General features: G+C 37.8%; 1 protein-coding gene across 3 annotated transcripts in view; it reads right to left on the reverse strand.

Moving 5' to 3' along the window:
* Positions 1-17,880, reverse strand: part of LOC115758199 (RNA polymerase II degradation factor 1) — a 56,692-nt gene that overhangs the window by 17,997 nt on the left and 20,815 nt on the right. For all 3 annotated transcript variants that reach the window (XM_030698744.1, XM_030698745.1, XM_030698746.1), the window contains one exon: positions 957-1,735. In XM_030698744.1, the coding sequence (XP_030554604.1) occupies positions 957-1,293 (337 nt within the window). In that variant the 5' untranslated portion in view covers positions 1,294-1,735. The remainder of the gene's footprint in view (positions 1-956; positions 1,736-17,880) is intronic.

The raw sequence follows: 17,880 nt of genomic DNA on the forward strand, positions 1-17,880 counted from the left end.
ATTTATTGTCATGTTCAAGGCATTATTTAACATATGTTATCATAGCAGCTCTCTGTTATGTTAATACTTATGTATATGACATAGCAGGCACAAATAATTTCAAGACTAATTGCTCTCAACTATTTAAAGATTTTTTTTGCTAAATTTGAGATTTCTGTTTAACGTTTGTTAAGTTAACAGTCTGTGAATAAGTCAGACATTCTTCTACATAGCATCGCAGTTTGGGACCCAAAAGTTCAATATTCAAATTATAAATTATGCTTCTTCTTCAGAAATTCTGAGTTATCTTTAGCATATGTTAGGTTAACAGCTGTTATGAACACAATAATTTCGGTAGCCGAACACCCATTTACCATTTTGTATTTTAACATAAATGTGTGAATTAAATACCTTCAGCTCATTCCAATATGCATCTAGAACTCACAATTTGCCCCACCGTGCAGAGGTGTTGCAATGCGAAGCTTTCGCATTCGTAAAAATAGAAGATAAAACTAAATGCTTTTTCACTTTAATAAAGATTGCCGTGTAAATTGACTGACAGCGGCAGCTGCATGGTAGGTGACAAAGTAATTAATTTAAAATAAATCACAGAGAATAACTTACTTTAGTTGGAGAGCACACGCACCCATGCCAAAAATATGCAAGGGTCGGCGTAAAATTTGTGAAATTGTTTTCTTTTGGCTGGCCAAATATTTGGCTATGCAAATATTTTGTGATTATTCAATTTGGTGCTTTCCTGTGCTGAGTGAGATCTAATGCCAATTAAAATATTGATATTTGTTTAGCATTAATTGCCATTAGCACAGATCTTTAAAGCACTTGTAACTAGCATTTGCACAGCTCAATTCAGGCGTAAAAACACAACGTTTCGGTTTTAAATTATGGGCAATGCGGCAAATAATTTACGTTGAATTTATGCGAATGCGGCAAATACACAAATTAGTTGGCTCACTCACCCGTTATGATCCACAGTTCACGCAGGCAATCCTCACGACTCTTGGCTATGGCCGCCGATTTGCTTAGATCCTGTGGTGCCTCCAGCAGTGGAAAGATTAAAGCACCGAGCACCGAGTAGCCTGTGACCAACAGCACCAAGCCCGGCGTGGACAGCAGCAGCTTTAGGAGCTGACCCAAGCAGCGTTTAGAGGCCTGCCGATTGGCCAGCACAGGGGACTTCACGCACGCCTCATTGCTGACCTGCTGCTCCTGATCCTGCTTCGCGTGCTGTTCGTCCTGCTCATCATCGTTGTCGTCGCTTTGATTGCTCTTAAACGCCTGCTCAACGTCACACATGATCGCAGTTGGCTGTTTGGCATTTGCAATTGTTGTTGCCGCCTGCTAAGAAACATTTAGTTGACTTCTTCTTGTTGCTGCTGCTTCTGTTGTTGGCTGTCAGTTTTATTGGGCCTGCATTTCCGTTTCCGCCTCAGCTTTTGATTCATTCTGTGCTGTTGCTTGTCAGCCATCCGTTTACTAATTACAACAACGTTTTCTCATCATTCCGACTGCTGCTTTGTTTTGTTCCTAAATCTCTTTTCTCCCCTCTTTACTGCAAGCCTTTAGCGTATTATGTTTTAAGCTGTTGTTGACTTGGTTTCAGTGCTGTTGCTGCTGTTGCTGTTACTGCTGTTGCTGCTGTTGCTGACATCGCATTTTGCATTGTTGCCGCTACTTTTAAAGTTGTTGTCCCAGTTTATTACCCCAGCTTTGCCAGCCACGCCCTGCCGTCTGTCGTCTGCAATTGAAAACAAATGTTGTATTGTTGTATAGTTCTTGTTGCAGTTGCAGTTGCCATTGCTGAAGTGCACTTGGGCTCAGGTTAAGCGCACACAACTTGCCTAGCGAAATGTAAGCGCACTAAATTTGACACTTTACTTAAACTAATTAGCAACTCTTAAATGCCACAATATTATGAACAGGCGTACAAGTATGTAACACACAAGCATTAAGACTTGCTTAATGTTTGAACAAAATAAAACTAATCAAAACTAAAGCCAATGCAATGAAATTAACTGGAAGTAGGCAATATATTTTGAATAAGATAACGTAATTATTAAATGCTTAAATGAAACTTATTTCAGCGGCTCTCAAAGATTCTTCTTGCTTAGGCGCCATTTGTATAACCTTTGCTTAAGTACGGGATGTTTTAAGTAAAAAATATATCAATCTCGCATTGCCCCGAACTAACTTAAACTAAAATTACACATGCTTGTGAAGCTAACTAAATTAAATCGAGCTGCGCCTGTAATAAAGTAATATTTTTGAAGTTAACATTTAATGTTACTCACTTGGCACATGCCCCTTGGCCACATTAAAACAATTTATATGGAAGCGTCTATCGCCAATCTTCAGTCGTATTTATCAAGTGCTGTAATCTGTTGTGCTATAGTTAATCAATTTAGAGCTCTATTTACTTACTTTAGATTATTTATAGAATTCTTCAGAAATTGGGCATATTTATAATAATCTTTATGGCCACATTATTGTACAGTGTACTAAAATCTACCGGTACCATAATTTCAAATCAAGATGTTCTTTTTTCGTTGTGCCTTTTCATACTTGTAGCATAGTGTATGTATTGTGTCTGCATATCTCATTTGGCTCATTTGGCTTGGGTCGTTAAGATTACAAGACGATTACAATAGGGCGTCCAACAAACAGCAGACATTATCGATAAGGCCCATTAAAGAGCGGCATAAAACCGATAACAATGCCAGGTCATGTAATACAAATTGAAGTGAAATAACAACGAACAGCACACACACACACACACACAACAAAGCACTAATCATTATTGAAGCTGACGCTGCGGTTTGTCTAATAATGCGCTTAGAGTGTTTCGATGAAATCAATTAAAGCCAGACAGAATTTGTATAAGAGGCCGCACACACATACACACCCACACACACAAAGCAACGATTAGTTGGGGGAGAAGCTCTTCAGGGGCTTGCCTACATGTATTGATGTGTGATGTTTGCCTCATCGATGGCCCAAACTGTAGACCCAAAGGGCGACGTGATTTATATAGTCAAAAAGAGCCGAGCAGCTGGCTTTAGTAATTTAGTTAATTGGAATATAAAATCAACAGGGGTCAAAACACTTGGCGCTTTAACAAAAGCCACTTGTTTTTTTTTTTGTATTCTTTTTTATTTGTTTTCTTTGCTTTTTTTATGGACAAACGCGCATAATTAAATTTGCGGCTAACATGGCGTATACGAAACTTGGCGAGGGTTTGGCTTAGCTGGCTAATGCAAAATTAATGTCAATCGCTTGGGCTGCAAAGCCAAGTTAGCATCGACAACATCAGCAAATGGCAATGCCCCTTTAATTGCGCCTTGGCCAACATTTGAACTTGGCAGGCACGCACCAGGCAGCGACCCTTGAGGCGTTAGCCAAAAGGCAAAATGTCTGCCGGAAGTTATCCCTTTTAGTCAGATTGAAATCAGCTTAGCTCCGGCTGTTAATTGAAATGTTTGCATTTCACTTTAATTAAAGTGATTTTGCTTCAAGACCAAAAAAAAAAAAAAAAAGAAAAATAAATACACAAAAGAAAACCTTTCAGCACGCACAGGACCTTTTTGTTGGGGAAATGCAGAGCGGAAGGCTCCGAATATGAACGCCATTTTTCTTACAATTTTCATTTCATTGCGCGCTGTTTTTCGCACGTCCTTTTTAGGAAGTTGCAGCTAAAGTTTTTAGTAGTTAAATATATACAACTGGGCTGCCTTTGGCCAGGACCCCAGAGCCTGAGCACTGGCTGGCTTTTCATTCAATTCCTTTGTACCGGCGCTTTTCTTTTGCCAGCGCCTGCCGTCTGCCTTATTATGCAATATTTATTATTATTATTATTATTTATAAATGCAATGACAACAAACGCAGTTTAATTACAATTTTCTTCTACATCGTTTTTAGTATTTTTTTTTGTATCCATCATCTGCTGCAGCCACAGGACGCAGTAAACGACGTCAGAAGCGACGCTAATGGCGCTAGCCTCATTTCTCTCCAGCTCTGGAGCTGTTTTTAAATCCAATCTTGCTTCATAATTTTATAACGCGCCAAGCACCAGACAGCCCTCAACCACCCAGCCGTCCAGCCCTCGAGCTGCATCCTCTTCGTTATCCTGCTGCCCTCTGCTCGTTGTCCTCATCGTCATCGTCGTTGCCTATTCCCAATTTAATTGCATCGCTGACATTTAGCACCAGCATAGAAAACAAACAAAAAACTACAAGCTACAAACTACAAACTAAACGGAACGAGCGAGAAGCGTTGCAGAAAGAAGCGCTAGCTGGCGCAGCTTAAATGGGATTTTGGTTTTTGGCCCCATGGCTCCCTGCCATGTTAAACTAAGCCGCGCTTCTGTTAGTCACTTGTTTAATTGAACTTGACTCATGGCGTGCCCGTGCACCCGTGTTAACTATATCACAATACGCGCATTTCCAATTTGGTGGCGCTCGGTGCTAAAGTGCAAGCCAAATGTCATTGAATTGAAAGGATTTAACTCACAGTTCAACTGCAGTTCGGAACTTTTACGCGCTGTGGGATCCTTGCGCCACTGGGTTGGTGGTTTTGTTGTTTTTGTACTCGAACGCCTTTTGATGTAATTACTTTAACGAAAACAAAAAGTAAGAAAAGGGTAGAACGAAGTTTGAACGAATAAAAACAAGTGTGCTCAACCACTAGATACCCTGTTTTCAGAGACGAATCAACGAAGCACACTTCCCATTAAGCCATTAAAGAGGTAAGTCACTTTATGTATGTAGTAAAAACGGCAAGGAAACGCAAAGATCTTACTTAAAAAACAATCAAAGTACTTTTGACACTCATAAGAATCGTATAAAAATTCTTTTTGTATTTAAGGAATAAAAAGTCAAAAACTAATTAGAATAAGTAAGAATAAGCATAAAAATAAGATAGAACAAGAGGTTCTCGTCGGGAGCTCCCGACTAGGGGATACCCTGAACCCTCTTCTTCCAACATCAAATGTATATATATATTCTATTTTAAAAGCTATATGTAAAGTTTGGTGACTCTAGCTCTTATTATTTACCAAAATTGACAAAAAAAAACAGGATTTCGATATCGATTTTTATCGAATGCTTGGAAACGGAGTAAGTTATCGATTATCGGAAACAAACTTGATCTGCGCGGGAACTAGGAGCACCTACATCTAAAAATTCAAGTCTCTAGCTCTTATAGGTTCTGAGATCCTTCCGTTCGTACATACGGACGGACGGACGGACGGCCGGACAGACAGATAGACGGACATGGCTAGATCGACTCGGCTATTGATGCTGATCAAGAATATATATACTTTATGGGGTCGGAGATGCTTCCTTCTGCCTGTTACATACATTTGGATTTTGCACAAATACAATATACCCTTATACCCATTTTTAATGGGTTCAGGGTATAAAAAGAAGAAGTGAGAAGGGTCCATACTATCATTTCACTACCAATCAATATATTTTTCTCTGTTCTACTTATATACATTACCTGACTATAAATCATGAAAATTGCATAGAAAGTCGTTATTTTAAATACCTTTAATGCTCACAGTTCACAGCACACAAACTTTCTAGACAAATGCCGGCATATAAATGAAACAATTAAATGAAAATGCGTTGAAAGTTTAATGAATTGTTTAATTTTATGGAGCACACAGTGGGAAATAAGCTGAAAACTTGTTTAGGTAATTTAAAAATCGACAAAGCAAAAGTCTTACTAATAAGCTACATTTATTTGTACATTTTCCACCTACCCCAACCGGACGGCATAATTTTGTGCAGTCAAGTGCCTATAATGAAAATTAAATGCGGAAAGACGCAGAACGGCAGGCGGCGGGCAGCAAGGATTTGCCAGGATATACACTTGCCTGCAGAAAGGCAGCGAAGCATGCACGGAACTTTTAACACATTAGTCGAGTGAATTCGAGTGCAGAGGTGTGAAAAAGCAACAGCAGACAACAGATACGCTGAACACCAGCAACGGGCAACTTAAACAATACCTAATAACTATGCAATTGAGCGCAGCGGAAGGAAGACACTTGAGAGCGCCAATAGAGACGCCCAGCCCTCCCCATAATTTATAATAAAAAACCGGGCAGTTCTGCAAGTGGCAAAAGGATAACACCGGATAATGACCATGTTAATGCAATACAAAAGTGCACTGAAAGGAAATGAGCAAGATAAGTAACGAGCCCCAAAAGCTGACCAAAACTGTTCACCATTTTGGCCTCAAAAAGTTTTGGCGAAAAACAAACGATCCTTCGGCTCAGGCCATGCTCATTAAACACGCTCAACTGGCCTGCAACAGTCTTAATTATTTAGCAAGACAAAAAAGTAGATAAGAAATGTTACGCTAGAAACAACGAAAAAATAAAATACTCTATAAAAATACAGTTGAATCAATAACTAAATTTAAAAATATTTTTACATTTCTGATAAAATTTGAACAGTTTGATGAAGGAGTTTGGTGAGGATTCAAAGACAGCGTTTTTTAATACAGCAATATTTTTGCTAGCTTGGCGGACTTTTTTAACAAAGTAAAAGCTAGCATATTTCTGTGTCTCAAGACTACCTAAGTCAATTGAGCTCTTTTGAAAAATTATGTGTATTTAGTTCCTTTGAGCAAAAAAATAGTTAGCTAAGCTAGCAAGCTGGCTGCCTGTGTGACTAACCTAATAGTATTTACACTAAGCCACAAATTAAAAAAGATTTATTACTTAAGTCTTATTTACTCGAGCTGCCTGCAACTTAATGTCCGACATAGTTTGCATACCCTTCCGTTAGGGCAAGCGAAAAAGAAACAGTTTGAGGCAACACAATCAGCGCAGAAACTGGCAAGGCGCTCGTCGTCGCACTTTACCGACGCTGATTAGTTTTTGGAGCGCCTCAAGTGCACGTCAAGCAGTCAGTCAGTCAGTCGAGCATTTAGTCCGTCAGTCAGTCAGTCAGTTTGCCAGTGGCCGCTGGTCGAGCGTGTAAACTTTGGCAAACAGCCGGCAGACAACAGCAGCAAACATTTCGGAGCCATTTTCTTCGCAACAAAAACTCATTAAAAGTGGCGCAAATGCAGCTGCAGCTGCCACGTAAATATGAAGCCAAAGGAAAGCACAACAAGCCAAGTTAAAACCTTAACTAAATGCAAAATGCACAATAATTAGAGGCAACATTTTAAAGGCGCTGAGAAAATGCTCGCTTTGTGCTCGAGCAAGACGCAAATTAACTATAATAACCAGCCAAAATTAAGCAAGGTGTGCCTCAACGATAAGAGGCTATGAATAGAAGATACACGTTTCAAATAAATAAGCCAAATAACAATTTACAGCATTTCATTTAAATGCATATAATAGATTATAGTATTACGATATAGCATTTCATTAAGCAAACTGCATATTTGGAGAGTCAACAATCTAGTTGAACCACTGAATGCTTTTAAAGCAAATGCATTTTATAAATCCGCCGCAATTGAAAACAAATGCCCAAATGTTGAAGCTACTTAAAGATTAGGGGTATTCCTGAGATGGAGTAAAATTAAAAATATTTCTTACTTAAAAAGTTACCAATATTTATTTTATGAATTCATGTTTATAAAACGCAAAAGTTTGTCTATACTACTTTTTCTTACTCAGACCCAAAATGATGTTGCCACATCGTCAGTTTTTTTCAAATTCTTTACCGCTGTACAACATTGTTTACGGCAACATACTGATTCAAATTGGGTTCGATGTTCGATTATTATTATCAAATATTATGTTTAATATTAACTTTTCAATGTGGGTTTCTAAGAAAATATATGAAATTAGTTCTCAGCTAAAAGAATTTTCAACATATTCGACGTCTCAAAACTCTATTAATTTTAGATATTATTAATTTATCTGATCGACTGAATACCCCTACTATGGCCACTGAACATAAATGACAAAATTTGCTGGCTAAATTTTATAAATTTAAAACTGCCTTTGGCATATTTGGTCCAACACTTTTCCGTTTCGGCCAATTGAACTGTGTCGACACAGAGCTTACAGCTGAGAGCAGCGAGCGGCGAGCTGTCTGCTCCTGGCAGTTCAACTTAAACTTGTTAACTTTTGTAATTAAATTGTTAAACATCAGTTGGACTTTAATTGACTACCGGTGTAGCCGTTGAGCAAATGGCTGGCAGACAGTCTGGCAGGACAAGCAGGACACGAGCAGCTAGCATAGCAATGAGGACTTACCGTTAGCCAGCTCAGCAAAATTCCTTAAGTGCTAATTTAGTGGCAATTTGCCTTTGTCTTAACACTTTTTATTTCGTGAATGGCCCCGGCAACATACAAATTTAATGTTAATTAAGCCCAAAGCGTTGCCCGTGGCATTTTATACACAGAAACACATATTTACACTGGCATCCTTACTCCTGTCTATATAAATATGTGAGTCTGTGCATATAAACAAATGTTTGCCGGCCTAATTGACTTTGGCCGTTCACAGCAAACAAAAGGATTTTAGCCATAGCAAAAAATGGAAACACAAAACTTTAATCAAATAAAATCGAATTGTTGGCCAATTGAGCGCCAGAACGAACTCAATCGCATAAAATGCACAAGGTGGAAGTGGCAAAAAAATTTGCATAAAAGCGCCAAGCACGTTAACCGATTGTGTGTCTGTGTATGTGTGTGTGTGTGTGTGTGGGTGTGAGTGTGAGTGTGAGTGTGCTTTTGATAATGCCATTTTAAATGCACTTTATGCGCTCTTTGTCTCAGCTGAATGTCATTGAAAACATGCAGCTTTGGCGCAGCTAATCCAATGATATATCAACTGCAGCGATTTGCATATATTACAATTCGGCATTCAATGCTGTAAGAGCTAAGCTTAGCACCACGTTGCGTAGACGTCACATATTACGCATACGCCATATAGCCACAAATTAAACGCGAACGTCTTAATGTAGTGCACAAGTTATAGTGGTGTATGTGCGTGTGTTTGTGTTTCTGATTTCAGTTGTAATGGGCACAAACTGCTATAGGCTATCACATGTTTGGTGTAAGCTGCATATAAATGTCACTAGACTGCATAAATTATTAACAAGTAAATTTTAAAAATTTCGTAATAAATATTTAATCAAAGTCCTTGAAATGTTGAGAGACGGTTTCTAAGACTAAGACCGAGCCTAAGACATGCGCGACCTAACAAACTTCCACTGGAGTATGAATAAATAAATGAAATTTTCCAAAATTTTAAGTAAATTATAGTTTTCAATTAAATCTATTGAATTTTTTGTTATTTTCATTTTTATATTAAAATTCGTATTTTGCCTTATTATATCATTAATTTATAAGTAAAAATATTCTTATTGATTATCGGTTATAGCTTTATTAGGCAGATATTTTTATTCGTCTGACAAGTCTTCTAACTTGAGTCCTATATTTAATGCCCTCAACTTTAATTATTATGTTTACTAGTGTAGTAATTATTATGTAGACTAGTAAGGTTAACAACAGCTACAATTTCTATTGTTATTATTTGGTCGAATTTCGCTGGCTAATTGTTTGTCGCTGGGATGCCAAAAATTAATTGGTCACGTGGAGGCAAGCCGTGTCGCCGAATGCCGCCTCGTCCGGCATTGTTCGCGCTTGTTATTGATGATATTTCCGCAAGCATTTAATTTGATGCACGAATGCCTGTGATAGCCGATGCTAATGATTGAGTGTTAATGGGGCAAACGTGGCCGAAATGGTAATCAAAGCGCTACAGAAAAACGTTGCTATACATATGTAATAACATGGCGGATCGGCTGACCTCAATGCATGGGTATGGGTGCCACTGGCTGACTGGGCTGGGTGGGCTGGGTGGCCTGGGGGCTGTGGTCAGAGGGGGTGAGCAAACAAGGCGCGTGTCAATGCGTTGCCATCCAAGGAAAAGCAACAACAGCAGCGAGCAACAGCAACGTGGCCAACATGTTTGAAGAGTTGGGTAAGGCCTGGCCACAGATGCAAACATTGAGATATGCAACGAAAAGCACACACATAGCAACGCACACACCTACAGACACATGTTGGCAAGTGTGTCATGGACATTGCTCAGTTTTCGTTATGTGTGTGTGTGTGTGTAAACAACACACTTACACGTGTTCCAACTGAAAGTTGATGCTGTGACGGTGACTGTTGCCATAAAAAAGGCACATACTAAAATGGCAATACGAAGGACAAGCAAACACGCTAAATACACACCCACACACACACACACACATACCTATCCATGTACTGTAATTGTGCTTGAAAACTCTGGCAACACGCATTTATGCAAGATTGCAATTACGATATAAAATACTTGTTGGGCTCGATTTGCTAGAAGAATTATGTTCAAAAAATTGTATTGTATGGCCAATGCTCGAGTGCATTAAAGTCGAGTCTTGGCCAAGGGGCATGCTTGAATATTTATGTTAATATGCCAGCAGCTAAAAGCCAAGGTCGCAAATGCTTGAAAAGCTTGGCAAAGGCAAACAAATTTCAGATAAGATAATATATAGGGACTCTACTGAAAGATTGTAATGGATTGAAAGAACAAAATAAGAAAAAGTTGCTGATGTTTTATTTTCTATGCAATCTGTATATATATATATATATATATATATATATATATATATATATATATATATATATTTATAGTTTTTTGTTAACAAGTTCCAATCATAACTCAAGAGTGTCCGAGTCAAGAGCGCGCTTTCACCAGGTTTCACCAGTATGTACATTAAACAGTATTAAGAATAAGTAGATATATAAAAACTAAGTTAAAGGTGTAATGAATAACGGCCTCAGGTGACCTCCTGGCCGACTCCTGCGCCGTGAACTCCCTCTTGGGAGAAGGTGAAAGTGGCGACGGATAGGTGTAGCTGTAGGCAGAGGTCTGGCCAAGCGATTGCTGGGAACCAACAGTCGATCGTTGAGATTGACTTGTTTCCTTTATTTTACTCTTATTTTTTTTTTTTTCAATAAATTAACTGAGTACTCCTTGAAAATACGAAAGCCCACATTTCAAATGTGTCGTCTTTTTACTTTTTCGAAAAAAAGATAAAGTCTGTCCTGTCGCTTATAGGTGCTTGCATTTACTTACATGATAATAATTGTGGGTCTTCCCTCGGGTCAATTTCTCTCAAAACTCTTGGCTATTTCACTGATCCCCCTGTTAATGTTGCATATTACAAAATCCTCAAAATGCCAGTGCCAATTAACAAATTGAACTCAACTTGACCGTTGACATAACGCCTAACGTCGCTGTGGGCGTTGCATGTCCTTCCATCCTATTCTATCCTGCGGCGCTGGCAAAACTGTCATAGCGTTAATTGAGTTTGACACTAATGAGCGTGCAATCGTTGCATAATTGATTTATAAATGCACCAGCCGCACCAAACCCGTATCTCCCCAATTGAGCTGTGCACTTGAGTTTATGACGTTGTCGTAATTCTGCACTAATGGGGTCAGGGAAACAATGGCGGGCGGGCGGGCGGCTATGAAACTTAAAATACGCCAAATTATTTGAAGGCTGCTGCAGTCACCAACACCGGAACATAATTCAAGTAGCTTGTCAGGCTAAATTTGCTGTGGCAGGACGAGGTAATTGGACTAGGGAGCAGAGGGCGTTCAATGCAAACAGCGCCATACGAGCATAAGTCCATGAAAATCGCTGGAAATGTTTGCGGACATAGACGGCATAATCATCAGCAGCATTATTATATTCATTATTGTAATGATAATCAGCATTATCATCATTGACATCATCATTATCATTTTTGTTCTGTGGGCGGGCTGCTTGCCACAAGCGCTAATTCCACACAAATTGTAATTAATTTGAATTAATTATGTTCTACTTTCCACATGCCAAAAACAAACAGTCGCTGGCAAACAACTCTCTAACACACACACACACAAAAGTGGGCGCGGCGACTGAGACATATTTTTTGTTTAAAGCATACTAAGACATAAGCATACACACACGAACACACACAACCACAAATTCACCGCAGAACGGAAGGATAAAAAGCAGCTTTCGCAGGCTTTGCTGCAAGCAAGGAGAGTTTTCACCATTCGTCCTTTTATTGCCTACTTTTCAGCGCTGCAGACAAATGAAATGATATAAATAGAAAAGTCTTTAAAAGTATTGCTGCAGCATCATTTAAATCTTAAAATGACAAACGGCAGCTAATTTTTCAAGAATTTAAAGCTTTATTTAATACTCCATAGCTGATTCATTTATTTTAAAATAAGCTAGAGTTTATTGGCAACTGAATAGGTAGAATTTCGGTTATAAATGCTCGTTCAAATTTTTTCTTATATTAAAGTGAAATGTATATGTGAATTGTAACACTCTAAACGTAGTCCATATATAGCCAGCCCTTGTTTATTTGAATTTCAAAACCTTCATCGAAACTTTTCGCAAAGTTGGCCATGACTTACAAAAGTCTTCTTATGTAGTCAATGTAAATTGTATGTCCATTTCATTTTGAAAAATAGACAAAATTGGTAATAAAGCCTATACAAATATAATTTTGGCCCTTTACGACCAAATTACGTTTTCGGCTTGCATAACCTTCAAATTACTGCATGACCATTTCGAAAAAAATGCATATACTAGTCATAACTCCGGCAGGGAAGACGGTAAAAGTCGATATTGGCGATGAACCCGATCACAAGGATGTAAATCACGACAGAATAATACCGCTGAGCGATACAAAATTGCTGGATAAGTTCCCAACAACCCCGGAACAGCCACCGACACAGATAGAGAAGCAGCCGAAATATCCAGGGCAAACATCCGTGCATTTCTCAAGCAATTCATAGCACGTCGATGTCGGTGCGATACTTGTTGATCCTTTATACTTATCGACTTTCAATCATTCTTATTTCGTTTGTATTTTCTTAGTAGAAGAGATGTTTTCGTTGTGCGGTAGCTGCTTGAGGGAAAACCTGCGGCACACCTGCCTGTATATTTTGATTCTGCCAAGATAAATAATGGAAATATGCTGATTTTTTATCCGAATGCACAAGTAAATGAAGGCGGAAGGCGGTCGCAAATTCCTTTGTCCATAGTTTAGTTTCGACTTAATATATCGGCACCTTGAAAGCGGAATCAAAAGCAGTATTTGGGACAACTGAGTAACAGACAACAAATGTGCAAAATTAGCAACAACAACGTACAAATCTTGTAATTTCAATGTATTTTCTTAGCTCCATTGAGCATTAAGGTTCATTTCTATAAAATATACCCACCTAACAAAACGATTATTTACGAATGTAAATACTAGCTTAAGCCAAATATTGCTACGAGATTACTTTTACAAAGTGAATGCCCAATCAAATAAATTAAATCAGAGTTGAGCCCAAATAGGTTAGGGTATTTGAGGAGGATAAGGCAGTCGATGAGAATTGGCCGTATGTGAACAAATGACACGTTTGCTCGTAATCTCCAAAACATGAAGCCGAAACTGAAGTATTTAAGCGACACGTGCTAAGCAAATTAATATGACAACTGCTGTTGCTGCCATAGAAGGTACCACAGAAGCAGCCCAAGCTCGCTGCGGCAAGTGAATGACATTGTCTGGCACAAGTGGAAATGTTGACAGCAAAAATTTAACGCTTAAAATGCCAAACACACAAATATTTTGACATTCAGAGCACAGAGAGAGTCGCACACACACACACGCACAAACGCTTACATGCACAGCAAAGCAACAAACACAAAACATGTGCGCTTGTTGTTCTATTTTTTGGCTGCTTTTCTTTTTGTGTGGCAAATTTTCCATGAAAATTGCATGAATTGCAGATTTTTATACGCACGAAATGCGCTGCGCTTGGCGTGCGACTGGAGTCAACTCGAGTTGAGTTGTTCTCGTTGTTGTTGCTGCTTTTGTTGCTGTTATTGTTGTTGTTGTTGCGTGTGCTTTAGTCATTTTTATGGCAGCACTTGGCGTAAAACATAGAACAAAACAACAACAGAAACAAAAGTGCCTTACATTGTTATAGAATTTGGCTTTAACAGGCGCTTACAGCGACCCAAACAATGACTTAATATACTGCATCTGCGATAAGTGCACACATGTGTGTGTGTGTGTATGTGTGTGTGCGTGTCTGTGTGTGCAATGTGGCGCATGCAGTCAACAGCCGTCGCCGTAACAGAAACAGCTCAATTATGTGTAGTTGTCGAGCACGGGGCGTATGATTAATGCACTATATATTCAAATGGCAGCCGAAAAGTATGCAACACTAATAGATGGCAACAATCTGACACTTGTGGCACATATATGCGGCAAATGCGAAAATTGTTGCAGCCACACAATTGAAATTGCATAGCTAATGCAATAGCTTGGGAATGGGCCCAGACACAAATTGCTTTGGCGAACTTAGACCCCAAACGTAATTCCACACATGCAGCAACTGTGTTAACTCAAAGATTTCCGAGTCGTAACCAATTTGTTAGCAGTCAACGAAAACTTTTACAATCAACTTTGCGCAAGAAGTTTCGCAAGATTTGTTTTAAATAAGATAAGAGATGTACAAGCTCCGAGCTGTCCAATTCAATTAGGTTAATAAAAGTCTTAAGAACAGGCCTGATAAGAAAAACAAACAAAGAACTGAGGCAGCTCTTGGAAAGCTAATTGAGCCTGTTTTAAAGATAGTTTGTGTTAAGCTTTCTAATTTTAATAAAATCTAATACTTTTGCATATACAAAAAACAAATGTTAAAGAAATAAAAAACTAATCCAAATTAAATAATAAACAAAAATTATTTACTCTATTTTCATTATATTTAACAAAATACTTATTAAAATATCAGCAAAGGAGTTTAAATTTCAGCCATGCGATGCACAACAGTGGTTTGTTCTAGCACGCTTCCCTGAAATAGCACCCGAAGGAGCCATTTATTATGTCAAGTGCCATAAAGAAAACTAAACAAATTCAGCGTAGATCTGAATTAAAAACATCAATTCTTAATGTTCCTCAAGTGCATAAATCAAGAATGACAACAAGCTGCCTGCCAAACGCCACCTGCCCACTGTTAACTGGCAACGCGGCGTATGCGCAACGTGCCTGCCTCTGACCGGAAAACCTTTGGCCATCTGTTTTGGCTGTTTCTCTGTGGCATTTGTGTCTTTTGATTTTAATGTCCAGCCTATGCCAAATGCTATAAAATTTAATGTACTGCCGAAAATAAACAAAACGAATGAAAACAAAAACAATTGCGTGACGAAGGACAACTGAATTGTGGCGGCAGGCTGTGACTTCACCTTTTGGATTTTCGCTTGGCAAACATTCAGCATTCAGTGGCAGGCAGCTAAGTAGTTGTCATTGCGATTTGCTTAGCCAAGATTTATGCCCGAGTGGCGCTTGATAAATGACTGAACGAATTACAAAGTGGCTTTTACTTGCAGTCAAGCAGCGCTCTCTGCGTTTTCTTGGCCATAAATTCACAGTTGGCTGAATGTCTAAATTAGCATTGAGTTAATTGTTGATATTTTGAGTTTAGTTTTGGCTTAAATATGCAATTGCAAATTACGGCTTTTGCGGCAATAAAGCAGCTAACTTAATTAGTTGGATCTGCAGTCAAAACAAATAACCCTTAACAATAAGTGTAAATAATTGGACTTTAAGATATCTGTTTGCTTGAAGACAGTTAGCATATTTGTAGGTAAATAATTAAATATTTAACATTCAATTTGAATTAAGATTTCAACTCCTGAGCTATTTTAACCTGCACTTTACTCATGTTTTTGCTTGTATTAAGACATATGTAAATAAATTCAATTAACAATATTTTAGGTTGTATTTTAAGTGTACTTATGCGAGCATTCAACTTAATTTTGTCAATATTGATTTAAGTTTTGACTTATTTTTTCATTTTTCCGCACCTATAGTAACAAATTCTTTACAAGCATTTTATTTAGCTCATTATATTGTATTTTCTTTACTTTTTTATACAGGCACAGACAAACTCAAAAGAGCTATAAGATTTCCCCAATGTTCTTATTTGTGTACAGGTGTGCACGACAATTGGTATATCCATTTGTGAATTTAGCCAATAGTAATAAGCATGAGTGCTCGGATGTGGCCGACTAGATCATACCCTAAGCCCAGACCTGAGCTGCTGTTACACGCATCCTAGCTTGCATATGGGATAGAAATGAAGTATGGCTTATTAAATTTGTATTTCCATCTCTACCATCCAGATCGATTTTATATCAAGAATTTATATAACCTTTTGAGTCAGAGATACTTTCCTGCTGCCTCTACCATACATGTCCACAAAACCATAATACCCAATTAACCCATGGGTATAAGAACAACATACATCCAGCATAAAAGCTGCAAATGCGTAAATGCAATTTGGATGCAAAATGTGGCTGAACTCAACAATGCACAAAAAGTAAGTGTGTATGTGAGTGTGTGTTAGTGTGCGAAAGGACTGAAATTTTAATTGGATGCAAATTGGCAACACCTACTAACACTCATTTATGGCTGCGGTTCGGCTACTCTGAACTGAAAACTCTTTTGTTTTTAACACAATTTACAATTTTTGGGCCATTAACACGAAAATGACCGCAACAGAAATTATTTCGAAAGAGCAACGTTGCGTTATGCATTGATTACACGTGAAACAATTTCATTTAAAAAGTACATTTATATATGTACTATAAATATATAAATAATTCAATGATTGAGGAGCGCACTAAATTGCATTTATCGCGCCCGCATTAATAAATTATTGCATTGGCAAAAACATTTAATTTGCATTCAATTTTTCTCTCCCTCACTTTTAATTAAATGCTGTAATAGTACAAATACTTTAGTTACCATTATTATATTTTTTCTCATCATGAGTGCTTTTAGCCCATTTAATGTGTAATTAATTTTTTAATATTATTGAAGGGTTAATCTGCGCGTTTTGTTTGCCTTTTTTATCGCATGTTTTTATTCGACTTATTTGTGAAAAAGTGTTGCACATAAATAACAAGGGCGCAGTTAATGCCCAAAGGTTTACCAATCAAATGGGACAATTTACATATGTAGTTGAGTTAATTGATAAGTTAATTAGCCATGGCTAACGGGCAACAAAAATTAATTCTTTTGTCCTTTTTTTGACTTTAATTGTAAAATTCATTATTTAATTGAATTTTGATTTTCTATGTATTTCCATAGAAGCTTTTTGTGGTATTTCTAATCGCAAATAGTCCAATCTAATGTCTAGACAGAAATCGAAATCTTTTAACGATAATATAATCTTTTTCTTTGTAAAAACTATCAAGATAATTTAATTTGAAAGTCTCGACAAATATTTTTGTTGACATTGGCAAGGGTTGCTTCAGAGAGCATAGTTTATTTAGGCTGATCGAAACGTGAATACCCTTTGAGGCATGTCTTAAAATTGTTTTTTGCCCTTGTAGAGGGTATTATAATTTTGACATCTCCGACCCCGTTAAGTATATATTTTCTATATCAGTATCAAAAACCGAGTTGATATAGTCATGTCCGCCTGTCCGTCTTTCCCTCTGATTATATGCGAACTTTTCTCTCAGATTTAAAGTTATCTTTCTGTTGTAGGCAATACATATGTCGAAGCCTGTCATAGGAGCGATCGGTCCAAAAGTAGGTTCTTATCTAAACAAGTTTTTGTGTTTATCAAGATATTAAGGGTGTCACTATGGTATCCATCAAAATCTAATAACCATCATATAGCTGGCATTGGAAGGATTCGTCGGATAACTTGGGATCTATTATTTCCATTATGATCATCATAAATATGCAAAATAGCTATTTGCATTTACATTGTTTGTTTTTTTTTTTTGTTTTTTTGCCTAATATGATTTATGGAAAACAATTAATATTTTAATTCTAATAGATTTGCTAGGCGTC

Source organism: Drosophila novamexicana, unplaced genomic scaffold (assembly GCF_003285875.2).
Source record: "Drosophila novamexicana strain 15010-1031.04,08,12 unplaced genomic scaffold, DnovRS2.1 tig00000137-arrow-arrow-pilon, whole genome shotgun sequence".
Taxonomy (NCBI): domain Eukaryota; kingdom Metazoa; phylum Arthropoda; class Insecta; order Diptera; family Drosophilidae; genus Drosophila; species Drosophila novamexicana.